This window comes from Oncorhynchus keta, chromosome 17, assembly GCF_023373465.1.
Source record: "Oncorhynchus keta strain PuntledgeMale-10-30-2019 chromosome 17, Oket_V2, whole genome shotgun sequence".
In the NCBI taxonomy this organism is placed as follows: Eukaryota; Metazoa; Chordata; class Actinopteri; order Salmoniformes; family Salmonidae; genus Oncorhynchus; species Oncorhynchus keta.
The window spans coordinates 31,432,995-31,453,250 of record NC_068437.1 but is presented as its reverse complement, the minus strand read 5'-3'; the positions used below and the strand labels follow the sequence as shown (position 1 = coordinate 31,453,250).

Sequence of the window (20,256 nt, the reverse complement as noted above, 5' to 3'; positions counted from 1 at the left end):
CTAGATAAGTCGAAACACATACCACCCTCGTCACACCCAGACCTAACCAAAAATAATAAAGAAAACAAAAGATAACTAAGGTCAGGGCGTGACAACTGTACACTAACATTACTACATGATTGTAGTGGGTTTACTAACACTTTAGTTATATTAACTATGTTGACTATGGTGTTACTTTAGTTAATATGGTGACAATGATGTAGGCTGTGTGAAGCGGTTATTATATGGCTTGGCTTTTTGGTATTTAGAATTTTATTAGGATCCCCATTAGCTGTTTCAAAAGCAGCATCTACTCTTCCTGGGGTCCACACAAAACATGGCTTAATACTGAACATAAATAGACAAGGACAGCTCAAGGACAGAACTACATCAATTAAAAAAAGGCACACGTAGCCTACATCTCAATACATACACAAAAACTATCTAGGTCAAATAGGGGAAAGAGGCTGTACCGTGAAGTGTTGCTTTATCTGTTTTTTTAAACCAGGTTTGCTGTTAATTAGAGCTGTTAATTTTTGTTAATTTTTCTGCACTATACAATACTGTACGCTTTCTTGAATTTGTTCTGGATTTGGGGACTGTGAAAAGACCCCTGGTGGCATGTCTGGTGGGATAAGTGTGTGTGTCAGAGCTTGGAAAGGTTTTTTCACCTGGTCACATACAGCTGATGTATTGTATGTTGTCCACATGCGAAGGGAAAATGTGAGAGGAGGAGAGCGCATAGATGTGAAAAGGAATACAACGTGGCTGCAATGAAAGTGAACTGTGTTTACACGTGATCAGGGGTGTATTCATTCTGCCGATTCTGTTGAAAAGAAATGACTTAAATGGAAGCAAACGGAACAAATAGGATAAACATATCTGAATTTGTCCAATAAAAATGATCGTTTGCAACTGTTGGACTAATGATTACACCCTATATCATCTAGATGCAGGCAAGAGTGTGCAAGTCGGTATTGAATGTGTCACTGGCTGTCCTTTTGTCACTTTCTGTCACCTCAAATGTGTCTCTCGACCTGTCTGCACCTATGTTGTAAACTTTCATTCATAGACTAGGTTGTAGCAACCTCATGATGGGTATAGGGGAAATTTGAGTATCATGTAGTAGCCTAAACCTATCGACTTTACAATGAGCTGGGTGAATGGAATATGAATGACAGTCATCCAATATGCTGTAATAGAAATAAAAAAGAAATAAAACAAATATAGTCCTCCCTCATCTTAAATGGCACTGACCACCACTGCTCTCTCAATATTTAATACTCTTGCGCTATTTCTCATTCTTTGTATGAAGGCAGCTGTTGGAAGATGGGGAAGCAGGTAGGGAGATGGAGGGAGGGACGGGTAGGGAAAAACAGAGGGAAGGAGGGGGATAGCAGGAAGAGGTAATGGGGAGCTGGGCTATGCTGGGTCATCCCTCCCTATCTGGACAACAATTTGTATTTTTGGTTTTATTAGGGATCCCCATTTTTTTATTTTTTTATTTTTTATTTCACCTTTATTTAACCAGGTAGGCTAGTTGAGAACAAGGTCTCATTTGCAACTGCGACCTGGCCAAGATAAAGCATAGCAGTGTGAACAGACAACACAGAGTTACACATGGAGTAAACAATTAACAAGTCAATAACACAGTAGAAAAAAACAAAAACGCAACAGCTACTCTTCCTGGGGTCCAAACACATTAAAGCACATCACACAAAAAAAAGGTTCAAATAAATGTAAAATAAAACAGTACTACATCACTACTTATCCACAACAAAATATGTACAATATCACCATATAACAACACCTGTAACGGCGTTCTTCATTTGTCGAAAGAGAGTCGGACCGAAATGCAACGTGGTGGTTACTCATGTCTTTAATGAAAACAAATGACGATACATGAAATAACTTAAATAAATACAAAACAACAAACGGAACGTGAAAACCTAATACAGCCTGTCTGGTGAAACTACACAGAGACAGGAACAATCACCCACGAAATACACAGTGAAACCCAGGCTACCTAAATATGGTTCCCAATCAGAGACAACAAGAATCACCTGACTCTGATTGAGAACCGCCTCAGGCAGCCAAGCCTATACTAGACACACCCCTAATCAACCACAATCCCAATGCCTACAAAAACCCCAATACGACAACATTTACATTTACATTTAAGTCATTTAGCAGACCCATGTCACACCCTGGCCTGAACAAATAATTAAAGAAAAAACAAAATACTAAGACCAAGGCGTGACAATACCACAGTCTACTTGTGTGCCTGTGTGTGTGTGAGGCCCCTCACAGTCTGCATTGTTCCATAAGATGTAGTTTTATCAATTTATTTAATTGCCAATTGAGTAGGGAGGGATATGGAGAGAGAGAGGGGGGGGAGTTGGGAGGTATAGGGAGAGAGGGAGATGAAGGGCCGCAGGAGAGAGTTGGGAGGGAGATGGAAACTCTGTCTCGTGCTACTGCTACTGTGAAAGAAACTAAAAATAGAAACAGGGGGATGTGAGGTGCTTACTAAAGAGGAGACACGCACTGCCAGGAGATTTCTGTGTGTGTGTGTGTGTGTGTGTGTGTGTGTGTGTGTGTGTGTGTGTGTGTGTGTGTGTGTGTGTGTGTGTGTGTGTGTGTGTGTGTGTGTGTGTGTGTGTGTGTGTGTGTGTGTGTGTGTGTGTGTGTGTGTGTGTGTGTGTGTGTGTGTGTGTGTGTGTGACACTTGAGCCAGAGGAACAGGCAAGGCACGCTTCAAAACAAGGGATGTGGTAGAAAGGATATAAAATAGATAGGGAAAGAAAAGAGAAGAAAAGAGACGGGGACAGAAAGAGAGTCAAAAATATAGAGAATAATAGAGTTAAAACAGAGGGAGATAATTAATGATGGTTAATTACAGCAGTCAGTTTAGAGCCCTTGTAGTTTAGCTACATTAATCATCATCAGTAATACGGTATTATCAGAGAGAAGGGGAAGGAACGAGAGACGAGGCAGAGAGAGAGAGATATATATATAGAGAGAGATACAGACAGAGCACAGGCAAGTATGTTTGTATGTTTGTTTATTCCATGTGTATTCCGTGTTCCATTTATTCCATTCTATTCCATATTCCATTCTTTTCCCATCTTCATTATCTTCCCCCCAGTCCAGCTGACCATAAGTCATGCAGTGTCTGAGCTTCAATAGGCTAGATCTCTTCAGCTAGGCAGGCAACAGCTAGGAAAACCCTACAGCACTGATGCCAACGCTACATTTTACACTGCAAAATATCCCCAGGATCTAAACAGATAATATTGCAGTGAATTTGGGAGCGGATGCAAATGGGAATCGAACCCGGAACTTTGCATCTCTTAGTCCAACACTTACAGCAAGATAATATGCCAACAAGACAACATATTGGGACAAGATGGCTGGAGTTATAAAAAGGGAGTTTACATTATATGATCAACATACTCAGGGGTAGCCAATGGCCCAAATGACAAGACTTAATACCACAACCATAATAATGATCACATAGTCAACCAGTCTCTCATGTGTCTTCTACAACAGATTGACCAGCAGTAGAAACAAAACCAGGACATTAGCAACACCACAGTACTGTAACGTTGTATTGTACCACGGTAATGAAAAGTGAATGCCTTGCCTTGTTGCTATATAAACAGAAACATGGGCTATGTATCACTTTAGCATCCTCACCCTCTTTCTCAGTGGATTCTGCTACAGAGCTAGCTGTCCCTGACCAGTGGATTCTGCTGCAGAGCTAGCTGTCCCTGACCAGTGGATTCTGCTACAGAGCTAGTTGTCCATGACCAGTGGATTCTGCTGCAGAGCTAGCTGTCCCTGACCAGTGGATTCTGCTACAGAGCTAGCTGTCCCTGACCAAATGGATTCTGCTGCAGAGCTAGCTGTCCCTGACCAGTGGATTCTGCTACAGAGCTAGCTGTCCCTGACCAGTGGATTCTGCTGCAGAGCTAGCTGTCCCTGACCAGTGGATTCTGCTACAGAGCTAGCTGTCCCTGACCAAATGGATTCTGCTGCAGAGCTAGCTGTCCCTGACCAGTGGATTCTGCTGCAGAGCTAGCTGTCCCTGACCAGTGGATTCTGCTACAGAGCTAGCTGTCCCTGACCAGTGGATTCTGCTGCAGAGCTAGCTGTCCCTGACCAGTGGATTCTGCTACAGAGCTAGCTGTCCCTGACCAGTGGATTCTGCTACAGAGCTAGCTGTCCCTGACCAGTGGATTCTGCTACAGAGCTAGCTGTCCCTGACCAGTGGATTCTGCTGCAGAGCTAGCTGTCCCTGACCAGTGGATTCTGCTACAGAGCTAGCTGTCCCTGACCAGTGGATTCTGCCGCAGAGCTAGCTGTCCCTGACCAGTGGATTCTGCTACAGAGCTAGCTGTCCCTGACCAGTGGATTCTGCTACAGAGCTAGCTGTCCCTGACCAGTGGATTCTGCTGCAGAGCTAGCTGTCCCTGACCAGTGGATTCTGCTACAGAGCTAGCTGTCCCTGACCAGTGGATTCTGCTACAGAGCTAGCTGTCCCTGACCAGTGGATTCTGCTACAGAGCTAGCTGTCCCTGACCAGTGGATTCTGCTGCAGAGCTAGCTGTCCCTGACCAGTGGATTCTGCCGCAGAGCTAGCTGTCCCTGACCAGTGGATTCTGCCGCAGAGCTAGCTGTCCCTGACCAGTGGATTCTGCTACAGAGCTAGCTGTCCCTGACCAGTGGATTCTGCTACAGAGCTAGCTGTCCCTGACCAGTGGATTCTGCTACAGAGCTAGCTGTCCCTGACCAGTGGATTCTGCCACAGAGCTAGCTGTCCCTGACCAGTGGATTCTGCCGCAGAGCTAGCTGTCCCTGACCAGTGGATTCTGCCACAGAGCTAGCTGTCCCTGACCAGTGGATTCTGCTACAGAGCTAGCTAGCTGTCCCTGACCAGTGGATTCTGCTACAGAGCTAGCTGTCCCTGACCAGTGGATTCTGCTGCAGAGCTAGCTGTCCCTGACCAGTGGATTCTGCTACAGAGCTAGCTGTCCCTGACTAGACAACTGTGGGACTCTATTACATTAACATTACTCTATTATTCATTCTTAGAAAGACATCTGAGTCAATTCCTTCCTCAGTGAATTCATATCACACACTTTAATAAGTCATATGACTCATCTACGATCATCTGCAGGGGCTTTGATGTAAATAATATGACTCCATTCCTTCCCGCTGACTACGGATTCAATTCTGCTTTAACTTTCTTTTTCTTTCGTTGTTTGAAAGCAGACCTCAAAGTGAATGTGTGAGTGTGTGGGAGGGACAAGCAGGGAACAACATTTCCATAATTCTACTTCCCCTACTAGGCTTTGTTCCCTTTGGTGAAGTACTGATTCAGCTTGACCCTCTGGTCAGACATTTCCTAAACCTCCTAATGGTTTAGATGAAGCAATAAAGCATGATGCTTATTGTAACAGCCACTCTGGCCTCAGGCTCATACAACAGTATACTTTAGTTGTAATACCATTGGGATTACAGCATTGTACACAGTATATACTGTAGTTACATAGATTTCCCTCCATTAAGAATGCTATTACACATGACCTGCCACAACATGCCATAGGAGTACCATTTCATGTATAACAATCAAACCTGGCTGGGATGCCTTTTACATGGCTCTCTATAGACTTTTCACAAACACAGAAATCATATTTTCTACCATTCCAGTGCAGTTTGATTTCAATAGCGTGTGTGTGGGTGAAGGCTAATAGATTCCATTAACCATAAATCAACTTAGTACAACCTTCTCCAACCTCTACGGCCCCAAACAGCCCTGCAGTGGAGAGAGGGAGATGACGATAAGGGAATTCCCTGTCCTGAGTGTCCTCTTTCCATCTCTCTCTCTCATTAGTAACTGTCAGTCACTCAGGCCCTGTGCTCTAAGTCCATCTGGCTGGTGAAAGGAGAGAGAGGAGAGAAAGAGAAGAGGGGGGGCTGAAACACACACAGCCTTATTAGCATCTGGACATCTGCTCTGTCCCCTGCCACCTTCTGCAACCTACTGCCAACATCTGCCACACACACAGGCACACATTTATGATCACACACAGACACATACAGTAGCTCAGAGAAGGGATCCAAGCATAGTGAGGTATGAGAAATGCTTGAAGGGATCTGAGCAGGGGTTCTGCAGTCATTTAGCCAGACAACAACCAACAGCAGGTAGCAAGCAGGCAGCTGACAGGTAGAGAGCCAGAGCACAGGGGAACAGGGCCTAGGATATCAGTCAAAGCCTGAAACAGTGAACCTTCATCCCAGGAGACATCCCCACCCCCAAGCCCCAGGGGAAACACCTCCACATCACTTATGCATGCACATACACAAATGACGTGCACATAGGACACACACAGAATATATAAGCTTGACAGTTCAGAGAAAACTCTTCCCCCTGCTCTCTGAATTAACAATGCCACACACATGTCTTCTCTACACCTTTACTTGTCTCCTTATACCTTTCCCGTCCTCTCTCCCTCCCTTTTCCATCCATCGGTTTACTTCTCCCTCCCCCTCTCCCAGTTGTCAAGAGCCCAGTTGTCAAAGTCAGCTGCAGCTGACCTAATGAAGAGGTAGAGATTTATTAGCGAGAGAAAAAGAGAGATAGAATAGAGAGGGAGAGAAAGAGACAGTGAGAGGAAGACAGGGAGATAAAAAGAGGAAGCAAACAATCTGAAGAGCAAATGAGCAAATAGAATAGGCGAGAGTGAGAAAGAGAGACAGACTGAGAAACACAAAGAGAAAAGGCTGCAGAGAGAGTATAGGGAACAGCGAGAGAGGATAGGAGAATAGAGATGCAACAGAATGGTCTAGAGGGAGAGAGGCACCAGTAGCTCTCTCCCTCAGTAACAGTAACAGTCCAACAGTATGAAAGTGAGGCTGTAACTCACCGTCTGTGCCAGGTCAGGTATTCCGATGCGGATCACCAACGTGTTGCCCTTGTCCTGCGCCATGCCTCCTCCTGCACTGGGGCTCCGCTCCCGAGCGGGACGGAAAGAGAAATCACTGACAGAAACGGGAATGCCGCTGTCCTCTTCCCGTGAGCTGCCGCTGTCAGAGCTGGCCCCCTGGCTGCCGTTGGTGTGTGTGTAGGGGTGTGAGTGTGTGTGCTGGTCCTGCTGTGGAGAGCTGGGTGGCTCATGTTTGCCGGCTGCAGGACGCAGAGGCATGCTCCGTGTGAGTGGCTCGCTCTGCACTCGCTCACTCCACACACACTGCTCTCACTCGTTGGCTCACGCTCTCGCTAAACACACACACCACTCGCACCGCACATCACTCGCCTGGGAGAGAAAGAGAGAGGGAGAGAGAGAGGAAGAGGGAATGGGAAGGAGAAGGGGGGAGGACAACAGAGGATAAGAGGACGAAGGGGAGGGAAGAAAGGGAATAATAAAAAAACTGAATATTTAGATACAGTAAGTAAGTAACAAGGGGACATGTGACAAACTGAGAGGAGTTGAAGACATGAAGACATGAGTGCAGAAAGGAATAGATAATAACTTCATGGTGTGTGACTTAGTAGGAGAGAAACATCCTACAATCTCCAACAGGCATACAACTTTGATATAAATTATATAGAGAAGAAGCAGACTTCTGAAATTGAGATTAAAAGCAACACAACAAACAATTCTTATTTTTTGAGTATGGTGTATTTCTGAAAAGATCCTTTAGTCACCTTTAGGCCCAACAAGAGAGTGAGAGAAAAAAAAGATATATATATATATAGAGAGAGAGAGAGGAGTTTCTGAGGTGACAAATACTGAATTACAGTTGAAAGTGAAGCGCCAAAGCAGTGATGATCAATTCACTTATCAACACAGGATTAATTCTCTTACCTCTTCTCATTTTGCGGTCATACTATAACCATTTGTCAAACCCATAAACACAGGTTTTCAATGCCAGCAGCCAATAGAGTGTCACAAAGTTAGGATAGAATCACATAAGAGAAAGACAATCACGAGAGTTTCCCCATGTCTGTCACATTGGAGGGAGGGAGTGGGGGGAACCAAAACCAAAATGGAACTGAGTTACTGAAGTGATGTTAGTCACCGGGGCACTGAGGGTCAGATCGATGGCGGTACCCTGTAGGCATTAACCTTCACGCCTCCCTCTGCTCTGCCTCTCTCTGTTGGAACGCTCTGCTCTTGACTGGCCCAGCTCAGCCCAGCTAACATTATCATACTGTATCCGCTGTGGTATAGGACCAGTCATTTTCTGACACACCTCTGGATGTGAATGTGTGGGTACGTGCTTATTTGCTTGTTGTGTAAACGCATGAACAGTATGTGTCTATATGCTGTATATGTAACCGATGTGAAATGGCTAGCTAGTTAGCGGTGGTGCGCGCTAATAGTGTTTCAATCGTTGACGTCACTCGCTCTGAGACCTTGAAGTAGTGGTTCCCCTTGCTCTGCAAGGGCCAAAGCTTTTGTGGCGCGATGGGTAACGATGCTTCGTGGGTGGCTGTTGTTGATGTGTGCAGAGGGTCCCTGGTTCGAGCCCAGGTAGGAGCGAGGAGAGAGACTGAAGCTAAACTGTTACATATATGGCTGTGTGTGTGAGGTAGCTTAGTGGTTAGAACGTTGGGCTAGTAACTGAAAGGTTGTGAGATCAAATCCCTGAGCTGACAAGGTAAAAATCTGTCGTTCTGCCCCTGAAGAAGGCAGTTAACCCATTGTTCCTAGGCTATCATTGAAAATAAGAATGTGTACTTATAAACTGACTTGCCTAGTTAAAGGAAGGTAAAAAATAATAAAAGTGTAAATGGCTGCAGGTACTGCTGCCTTCGCTGTCAGGTTCAGCAGGAGCTTCATCCCCACAGCCATAAACACCCTCAACAGCTAATGGATTATATTCCACTTTTAATGATCTGTTTTAGTCTTCTGTCTGTTTTATCTGCTGTCATGGGTGTAGGGAAGTTTGGTTTGGTATTGTAAATGTTATGAGTGTTGGTGGCTTCTATGTCTATGTATGAGCATGTGGAAATGAATTTCCTCATTCATCAACATTCTTCCCCCTCTCACCTCAGACACTAACGACTGCTCGAACCTGGAAGGCCACTTCACATATTGTCTGATCAGGACATGGATCCTTGATGCCACTTGTTTTCACATCAACACCTCTCTGGCCCTACAGTGGTCCTGTTCTAACCACTGATACATTCAGCATCCATATCTAGCATTAGCTCTCTCCTATCTGTGTGTGTTTTGGCAGGCTAGTGGTATTAGCTGATCAGATTATTTTTCTCCCTCTTCAGCTCACTATGGTTCCTCTCTGCAGTAAATGGATGTGAACCCTGATGTGAACCCTGTACAGGAGTCTGTGGAAATCCCTCAATATATATTTCCTGAGAAGTTACTATTAAATGAAACACCAGCTCATTATTTCCCATAACTATCCTTAAGAGCTTCTCAGAAAGAAGAGGTTTAAAGAAAGTCCTGCTGCTGCTCTGTGGTCCTGGCTGCGCCATGAATATGTCTCACTGAAGGGGCAACCGCAGGATGGAAATGAACCTCATTTCGTAACAAGTGGAAAGAGATGCTGAAACTTCATCCAGGAGTTTACCTTCTTAGAAGAAAGAGATGTGAGTTGAGGAAGGGAACTTTTTATCAATCGTGTTTATATTCACTGATGTGTTTTTGCAAAGTATGTATGAAACGTCAGCAGAACACATTCATTTGGTATCACTAAACTTCACCTTGCATAATTCAGTCTTGACATAACCAGTCATAGTAGCTTATAACAGAGGGGATGTGGGGATGTTCTTGACATCAATTTTGCCATGACTCGGTGTCTGAGGAAGGTCAGGAAAATTGGCAGACTTCAGCAATCCCAGACATGGACTGTTCTCTCTGCTACCGTCTGGCAAGCGGCACTGGAACTTCAGGTCTTGGACCTGAAGACAGCTTCTATCTCCGAGCAATAAGACTGTTGAACAGCTAACCAATGGCTGCACATCCTCACCCATGGACACTCTGCACTGAATCCATTTGCATTGACTCCATCTGCACTGATTCCATGCACACTCACAGGTCTCTATCCACACACTCGCTCACACACTTACACTGACACTCTTGTACACACACACACACACACACACACACACACACACACACACACACACACACACACACACACACACACACACACACACACACACACACACACACACACACACACACACACACACACACACACACACACACACACACACACACACACACAAACGTAGGATCTTAATTTAACCAGTTTCTCACCACAGTAAAATAATCCTACAGAAACAGGGCATGTGAATTATTGTGTGGATTATAAATAACTGACAGTTTTGTAGGGGTTGATACAATTTTTGTTAGGGTAAATCCAGTTTGAAATGTTCAAGTGCAAATTACGAACTTTAGAAGCCTTTTTAAACCTTGAATAGTTTGCATTTCCTGCTGTGCAATGTCCTGCAACAACAGGGTAATCAAATTAAGATAATTTAACACAGCCCCAACACAATCCCAGCTATATAGTCTGACGTTATCGCTGCCTCGCATGGAGAGATTTTAAAGAGGAGGGAGGGAAGATGGGGTTGAAAGAGGAGGACAGCGTGAGGAAGGGAAAATATAGATAAAGAAGGAGAGAGAGACAGAAAGAAGGGTAAAAGAGAACATTGTGACAGGGATTGACTGTTTTCACAGCCCTGCAGTCATTTAGCCTGTGCACTGACTGTAGTGAATGTGTTTACACCTCCCCTCAAAGCCTGATTCACTCTGCTCTCCGCTGCTCTACAACAGATGTTACGGCCAGTCAGACACACAGACGGGTCAGTCACCTAGCGTTACATTAACACACTGGACCACAGTTAGCTTGTCCCCAGGCTAATAGGCCAATAGGCTAATAGATTTACTGCAGGCTGATCACCATACAGTGCTATCTGAAGATGTCCATAATGAGATTAACTGTGAGAGCACAGCACCAGTATAATCTGAACAGACATTGGGCTATTTACAGTCAAAAGATATTGTGATATGTACTATGTGGTTCACACATACTGTCTGATCTCTGCTACATCACTAGTCCTGTGAAAATTTGCTGTATGTACTGGGCTACACCGTGACATTTTACTGAGCGGTATATATTGTTAAATCCTTAGTTCATCCCTAGCACTATGATAAGGTGATTTATTGTACACCACAGGCAACATTCTTATTTATATTCTCATCCTTAACCATCTAGTGTGTCAAGTGGTAACAAAGACACAGCATGTCCTCCATATCCATCTGCTCCAATAGGCTGTGAATGCAAGCAAAAGAAATGGCACATTTCTCTGAACAGGGGAAGAAACCATCACCAGTTTCACAGGGAAGCAATTTCCCAAGCAGCGACTCCATACTACTTGTCAGACATAATACTGTATACTGGTTGTTGGGGGGGGATATTGATCGTTTTATTAAATTCCTCATGACTTTCTCATTGTTAGGAAGATGTATGGTCCAAATCAGATGTTAGGTACTATATACAGTATATGAGAGATTAGATGAATCCTATAAATTAAAATGGCCAATATGGGTGTAATCAATTAGTGTCATTTCTCAGAGATCACATTATATTTTAACTAAATAATGTTTCAGGAATGCTACTCATATCTGTTTCTAACCACAGAAAACATTTCAGAACAATCTCAGATGATGGGTGACATGGAATGCTGAAATTACATGAAATGACCCAATAGAATTGCAGGAAAAATGCTGTCTCCGTGGTCTCTTAGACCGTGCCATTGGCCACTCGCACAGTATCTGTAACTGTATCTACTGTATATCCAGTGTACCAGTGTCTTTGATGCAGCCTGCTGCCTATTAATAATCAATGGCTCTCCCAGGAGGGCTTTCCACAAAGCCAGCCAATTTAGACCCCGCTTCACACCGCATCTCTCCATCTCTCTTACCCTCCATCCCTCCACTTGCACAATGCTTCATATTGACGGGATAAGTGTCCATAGTACTGCCCAGCAAGGTCCCTTAATACCACTGGCTACAATTGGGATCAGCTGCATTAAGAGCATCTTGACTGGCTGCATCAATGCTTGGTATGGCAACTGCTTGGCATCCAACCGCATGGCCCAGTACATCACTGGGGCTGAGCTCCCTTCCATCCAGGACCTCTACACCATTCGGGACTCCAGCCATCAAGTCATAGATTTTTCTCTTTGCTACCTCGTGGCAAGCTGTACCAATGCACCAAGTCTGGAAACAACAGCACCCTGAAAAGCTTCTACCCCCAAGCCTGCTATATAGTTAGTTAAATAGTTAACCAATAGCAACCCGGACTCTTTTTGCACTAATCATTTTGAATCATCACTTACGCTGCTGTTACTGTTTATTATCTATCCTGTTGCCTAGTTACATTATCCCGACCTATATGTACATAAAGCTATCTCAATTACCTCGTCCCCCTGCACATTGACTCAGTACTGGTACCCCGTGTATATAAAAAAGTTTACGTTACTCATTGTGCATTTATTCTTTGTGTTATTTATTTTTCCTTATATTTGTCTATTATTTCTATTTTAATATATATTTATTGCTGGGTAAGCATTTCACTGTTAGTCTACACCTATTTATTTTACAAAGCATGTGACAAATAAAATGTGATTTGATCCAAAAGGCTTCTGAACAGCTTCTACCCCCAAGCCATAAGACTGCTGAACAGCTTCTACCCCCAAGCCATAAGACTGCTGAACAGCTTCTACCCTCCAAGCCATAAGACTGCTGAACAGCTTCTACCCTCCAAGCCATAAGACTGCTGAACAGCTTCTACCCCCAAGCCATAAGACTGCTGAACAGCTTCTACCCTCCAAGCCATAAGACTGCTGAACAGCTTCTACCCCCAAGCCATAAGACTGCTGAACAGCTTCTACCCTCCAAGCCATAAGACTGCTGAACAGCTTCTACCCTCCAAGCCATAAGACTGCTGAACAGCTTCTACCCCCAAGCCATAAGACTGCTGAACAGCTTCTACCCCCAAGCCATAAGACTGCTGAACAGCTTCTACCCCCAAGCCATAAGACTGCTGAACAGCTTCTACCCCCAAGCCATAAGACTGCTGAACAGCTTCTACCCCCAAGCCATAAGACTGCTGAACAGCTTCTACCCCCAAGCCATAAGACTGCTGAACAGCTCATCAGCTCATCAAATGGCTAACCAGACTATTTGAATTGACCCCCGCCTCATTTGTTTTACTCTGCTGCTATTTGCTGTTTATTATCTATACATAGTCACTTTACCCTGCCTACATGTACAATGTGCCTCGACTAACCTGTACCCCCACACATTGACCCTGTATATAGTCTCATTACTTTTTAATCAATCTTATGTTGAAGACTTCCTCGAGATCACTAACAAAACTTAGTCTTGCTTCAATAAGCACTCAACTAAGAAGCAGCTGATCCATGGAGGATACAGATTGTGTATTTCCTGTCTGAGTGAGTGAGTGAGTGAGTGAGTGAGTGAGTGAGTGAGTGAGTGAGTGAGTGAGTGAGTGAGTGAGTGAGTGAGTGAGTGAGTGAGTGAGAGAGAGAGGTAAGGGTAAGAACTCAGATGTCATTGTGTGGAAATTGATGTATGCTTGCATGTGTGCGTGATGTAAAGGGTGAGCAGCCCTGATTCAGGTTCATTTCATGGTTTTATACCACAAACTTTGCCCACCTAAACAAAGTGCCCACTGAGTTAAAATAGACATAGTTTAGAACTGGACTACATACACACACATAGACACACCCTCTCTTTACACCGCTGCTCCTCTCTGCATAGTAACTTTAATAACTCTACCTACATGTACATACTACCTCAACTAACCGCTGCACATTGACTCTGTACCGGTACCCCCCTGTATATAGTCTTGCTATTGTTATTTACTGCTGCTCTTTAATTACTTGTTACTTATATCTCTTATTCTTATCCATATTTTTTTGAAACTGCATTGTTGGTTAGAGGCTCGTAAGTAAGCATTTCACTGTAAGCATTCAGCGCATGTGACTAATACAATTTGATTTGATTTGATTGTGTGTGTTTCTCGCTGCAGGATTGCAGGGTATAATGTGAATCTGGGAGGTTAATGTATCTGTATCGTACAGCTGTTCATTTCCTGCTCCTATTACATTGTTGGAGCTGTGGCCTGGTGTTCTGTGAACACTCATTAATATTTCACTGTGTTTACTCCAACACTGGCCTTCAAGCCCTCAGAGCTGGATCACTGAGCACAACACAGCAGAGCAATGAGAGAGGGAGAGAGAGGTAAGTTTGAGATGGACTGAGTGGACTGAAAATAAGATAGGAAAGAAGGGTATTCTGTTAAACAATAGGTATTAATGTGCATGCATGCGCGCGTGTGTGTGTGTGTGTGTGTGTGTGTGTGTGTGTGTGTGTGTGTGTGTGTGTGTGTGTGTGTGTGTGTGTGTGTGTGTGTGTGTGTGTGTGTGTGTGTGTGTGTGTGTGTGTGTGTGTGTGCGTGCGTGCGTGCGTGCGTGCGTGCGTGCGTGCGTGCGTGCGTGCGTGCGTGCGTGCGTGTGTGTGTGTGTATGTGTGTAGACGAGCAGTGTATTGACCCACTTTCTTTTCATCAACGTGGGAAATAAGAGCCAGGCTAACACAGTTCAGCTTTACTCATCCACACACAGCCTTCATGACTATTGATCTCCTCTACCGTCAGTGGGAAAAGCAGATCTGGGTCAGACATTACATTACGTTATACTGCAGATATGTGTCAGCATGCATCTCTGACTCCTGCCTATTAGCTGGCATCTATCAGTATCAGTACCTCCACACTTTGGCTAAGATGGCTCACATCTATAGCATCAGTGTGCAATGTTGTCAGAGATGATCTCTGATCCATCCCATGATCTGTCTGAGGGCTCCATGGGCCAAGGAACACGTGTGTGATGCTTAGCCTGTGTGAAAGACGGGTGTGTGTGTTTTTTGGGAAGGTCAGCATTTGTGTGTGTGTGTGTCTGTTGACATGTTAGTTAAGCCCTGCTTTGGTTCTCTGGGCTACTGCTTCTCGGGTCATCATGCTACCAAACAGAGTTAACTAATGATCTGCTAACGTACACGCCCACACATGCACGCGCACATACACACACATGTACACACACACACTCTCTCTTTCTGCCTCCCTTCTCACCAACCTCTTTCTCCCTTTAAACTCCCCCCATCACCAGGTGTCGTGACTGTCTGCCAAGTGCAGCAATTAAAGCTCTGGGAGAGAAGAGCAGCAGATCAGCCATGCCTCTGCAGGGCTACAAGACACACACACATATATACAGTGGGGAGAACAAGTATTTGATACACTGCCGATTTTGCAGGTTTTCCTACTTACAAAGCATGTAGAGGTCTGTAATTTGTATCATAGGTACACTTCAACTGTGAGAGACAGAATCTAAAACAAAAATCCAGAAAATCACATTGTATGATTTTTAAGTAATTGATTTGCATTTTATTACATGACATAAGTATTTGATCACCTACCAACCAGTAAGAATCCCGGCTCTCACAGACCTGTTAGTTTTTCTTTAAGAAGCCCTCCTGTTCTCCACTCATTACCTTTATTAACTGCACCTGTTTGAACTCGTTACCTGTACAAAATACCTGTCCACACACTCAATCAAACAGACTCCAACCTCTCCACAATGGCCAAGACCAGGGAGCTGTGTAAGGACATCAGGGATACAATTGTAGACCTGCACAAGGCTGGGATGGGCTACAGGACAATAGGCAAGCAGCTTGGTGAGAAGGCAACAACTGTTGGCGCAATTATTAGAAAATGGAAGAAGTTCAAGATGACGGTCAATCAACCTTGGTCTGGGGCTCCATGCAAGATCTCACCTCGTGGGGCATCAATAATCATGAGGAAGGTGAGGGATCAGCCCAGAACTACACTGCAGGACCTGGTCAATGACCCGAAGAGAGCTGGGACCACAGCCTTAAAGAAAACCATTAGAAACACACTACGCCGTCATGGATTAAAATCCTGCAGCGCACACAAGGTCCCCTTGCTCAAGCCAGCGCATGTCCAGGCCCGTCTGAAGTTTGCCAATGACCATCTGGATGATCCAGAGGAGGAATGGGAGAAGGTCATGTGGTCTGATGAGACAAAAATATAACTTTTTGGTCTAAACTCCACTCGCCGTGTTTGGCGGAAGAAGAAGGATGAGTACAACCCCAAAAACACCATCCCAACCGTGAAGCATGGAGGTGGAAACATCATTCTTTGGGGATGCTTTTCTGCAACAGAATGACCGTATTGAGGGGAGGATGGATGGGGCCATGTATCGTGAGATCTTGGCCAACAACCTCCTTCCCTCAGTAAGAGCATTGAAGATGGGTCTTGGCTGGGTCTTCCAGCATGACAACGATCCGAAACACACAGCCAGGACAACTAAGGAGTGGCTCCATAAGAAACATATCAAGGTCCTGGAGTGGCCTAGCCAGTCTCCAGATCTGAACCCAATAGAACATCTTTGGAGGGAGCTGAAAGTCTGTATTGCCCAGCGACAGCCCCGAAACCTGAAGGATCTGAAGAAGGTCTGTATGGAGGAGTGGGCCAAAATCCCTGCTGCAGTGTGTGCAAACCTGGTCAAGAACTACAGGAAACGTATGATCTCTGTAATTGCAAACAAAGGTTTCTGTACCAAATATTAAGTTCTGCTTTTCTGATGCATCAAATACTTATGTCATGTAATAAAATGCAAATTAATTACTTACAAATCATACAATGTGATTTTCTGGATTTTTGTTTTAGATTCCGTCTCTCACAGTTGAAGTGTACCTATGATAAAAAATTACAGACCTCCACATGCTTTGTAAGTAGGAAAACCTGCAAAATCGGCAGTGTATCAAATACTTGTTCTCCCCACTGTGTATATATATATATATATTGTTAGGCTGTATTTATATATAAACCTATTGTAAATGTGTATTATTTTTTCTGAGCTTCTGTCAATATTACACAGGTCAGCTAACGGTTACAGAAATCAGAAAAGCAGACAGACGAAATAGACTTTATATACGAGTGACTGTGTCCAGCACACGACCACCTGTTGTTATGTTGGGCACCTACTGGGCATATGCTATGATTGATTTTTTCGTCAATAGCATGTATTGCTAAAATAAAGGTTTAAGGAACTACAGGCAGGCACCTAATTACTACAAGACAAAAAAGTTTGCTCAATCAAGCATGATGATTTGGTAAGTATAAAAACAAAGCCTGAAAAGGTAGTATGATGGGATTAGTGTGGTGTGCAAACATCACATTATTGTGGAAGCACCTCCTCTAAGAGTATGAATTAAGCTGCTTGAGAAGGTTTCTACATTAAGCAACCTGCATACTGTACACATTGTTTGAAATACAATAGACCAACATAGCTACTGTAGTAGGTCAACGCTGCGTGCAGGAAAACCTGTTTTAATAGACTAATGTGTGGCTATATTGTTACATAGACATCACTATGCACATTGTCAACTTCTCATCATCCGCAAAATGACATCACAATACACACACACACACACACACACTTACACACACTTACACACACTTACACACTTACACACTCACCTGCTCACACAATTTGATATATTGCCTATTATGTATCAGTGACAGGCTTGGCACTGGGCCTAGAGCAGAGTTCATGATGTTGGGTATAATAGGACCAGTTAAAAATAACTTTATTATCAAATACGCACTCAGACAGACAGAGGACCTCTAGGATTCAAACTATACTCTGGTTTAAATCAAAAGATGGATTCAATGACATTTTTAGTCAACTATGATATGTCTCGACAAGTAAGAAATCAAAAGCTGATCTTCTCCAGCATATAAAAACAACCCAGAGAAAGAGAGGTGTGTGTGTGGGGGGGTGCATCTATATAAATCAACACCAGGGACAATAAGCACAAAAACATAATCTGTGTGTCCAAGGGAGAAAAAAAACAGCTCCACAGTCCATACACAAAAGTAGGAGATAGGCATGCAAAAACCTAATTCCCCTGTGAAGTTGTCATAGTAAGTAGTCCATCAGAAACATTTTCTTCATTATCGTGTTCCTCCCTGCTCAATTCATTTATGACATTTCCCCAGACACCACTGTTACCTAAACACAAAACACACACGCAGGCACTAACACACAACATTTCTCTCTGGGCTGTGAGGCAAAAGTATTACATCCTCGCAAAGATATACACACTCACACATACACACATTTCTCAGTGGGCCGTGAGGCGGAGGTATTAGGCCATTATAGCAACTTTAGAGAAATGAAAACTTCATCTCCAACTCTCCAGAGGCTATTGATTGGCCGAGCTGCAGCTGAGGTACCTCGCTCAGCGTGTGTGAGTATGTGCGTGTGTGGGAGAGAGAGATTTTTTTCTAAACACAATTCCTCCACTTTCCCAGAGGTGTGAATTAAGAGATAGCATTGCCGAAGTAGCATGCCCCCCCTCCCCCCGATTCCTGTAGTCCACGATCAGCTCCTTGGTCTTACTGACTTCTAGGGAGAGGTTGTTATTGTGGCACCAACATCCTGCCGGTGATCAAGCCTACTACAGTCGTGTCTGCAACAAACTTGGTTCCCAAACAGTTGTGGGTGAACAGGGAGTACAGGAGGGGCGTAGCACACACCCCTGTGGGTCAGCGTTGGGGAGGTGATTTTGTCTACCCTCAGCCCGTCAGGAAGTCCAGGATCCAGTTGCAGAGGGAGGTGTTCAGTCCCAGGGTCCTAAGTTTGGCGATGAGCTTGGAGGGAACAATGGTGTTGAACGCTGAGCTTTAGTCAATGAACAGAATTCTCACATAGGCAATCCTCTTATCTGGGTGGGTGAGGGCAGTGTGGCGTGCAATTGAGAATCCATTGTCTACGGATCTGTTGGGGCGGTATGCAAATTGGAGTGGGTCTAAGGTGTCTGAGATGGAGTTGAGATGTGCCATGACCAGCCTCTCAAAGCACTTCATGATTACAGAAGTGAGTGCTACAGGGCGGTAGTCATTGTGGCATGAAGCCTTAGAGTTCTTGGGAACAGGAATTATGGTGGTCATCTTAAAATGTGTGGGGATTACAGACTGGGAAAATGACTGTGAATATATTCCTGCCAACTGTTCTGCGCATGCTCTGAGGACACGCACTGGAATATCATCGGGCCCCGCAGCCTTGCGTGTGTTGACCTTATTAAAGACTTTACTCCTTCTGCCTCAGACAGCGAGACCACCCAATCTTCTGAGTCGGAGGTGGCCATCACACCCGACACGATGTTGTTATTGTCAAAGTGGGCATAAAATGTATTGAGTTTGTCTGATATTATGTTACTTTATGATTTGTTACTTTAGTTTATTTGGTAAATATTTTCTTAACTCTTGAACTGCACTGTTGGTTAAGGGCTTGTAAGTAAGCATTTCACGGTAGGGTCTACACTTGTTGTATTCGGCGCATGTGACAAATAAAGTTTGATTTGATTTGATTAAAAGAGAGGTCGTTGGGCTGATCTCATCTGGGCATTCCTTTGTAATCTGTAATGGACTGTAGCCCCTGCCACATGTGGCGGGCATCGCCGCCTGTGTAATATGAGTCCACCTTATTCCTATATTGTCCTTTTGCTCATTTGATGACTCTGCGGAGGTCATAGCGGGACTTCTTGTACTTGTTCCTGTCCTCAGCCGTAACCTCAAGGTTAGCCCTGTATGTGGTTATCCTATACTTTAGTTTAGCTCCATCCTCAGTGTTAACTGTGGGGAAAACGTCGCTGAAACATTGCCTAATGAGGCCGGTGACGGAGGCGGTGAGCTTGTCAATGTTATCGGTAGAGTCTCTAAACATATTCCAATCAGTGCTAACAAACCAGTCCTGTAGCATAATCTCTGATTCTGGAGACCATTCCTCAATGGAGCAAGACACGTTAATTCCTGTTTGAGCTTCTGCTTGTAAACAGGAAGCAGGAGTATGGAGTCATGATCTGATTTCCCGAATGGCAGACGAGGGAGGGCCTTGTATGCTTGTTTGCAGGTAGAATAACAGTGGTCTGCAGTGCCTTGCAAAAGTATTCATCCCCCTGGACATTTTTCCTATTTTGTTGTATTACAACCTGTCATTTAAATGTATTTCTATTTGGATTTCATGTAATGGACATACACAAAATAGTTCAAATTGGTGAAGTTATTTTTATTTATTTTTAAATGTATTTTAAAAAATGAAAACGTGTACGTGTATGTATTCAC

The 20,256-nt window shown here is 44.2% G+C and overlaps 1 protein-coding gene across 1 annotated transcript in view; it reads right to left on the bottom strand.

Annotated features, from left to right (window-relative positions):
• The window catches only part of LOC118396267 (SH3 and multiple ankyrin repeat domains protein 3-like), a 260,761-nt gene extending 253,472 nt beyond the window's left edge, over positions 1–7,289 (bottom strand). The window contains exon 1 of the mRNA XM_052467006.1: positions 6,912–7,289. Coding sequence (XP_052322966.1) covers positions 6,912–7,190 — 279 coding nt within the window. The 5' untranslated portion in view covers positions 7,191–7,289. The remainder of the gene's footprint in view (positions 1–6,911) is intronic.
• Positions 7,290–20,256: the final 12,967 nt, after the last annotated feature.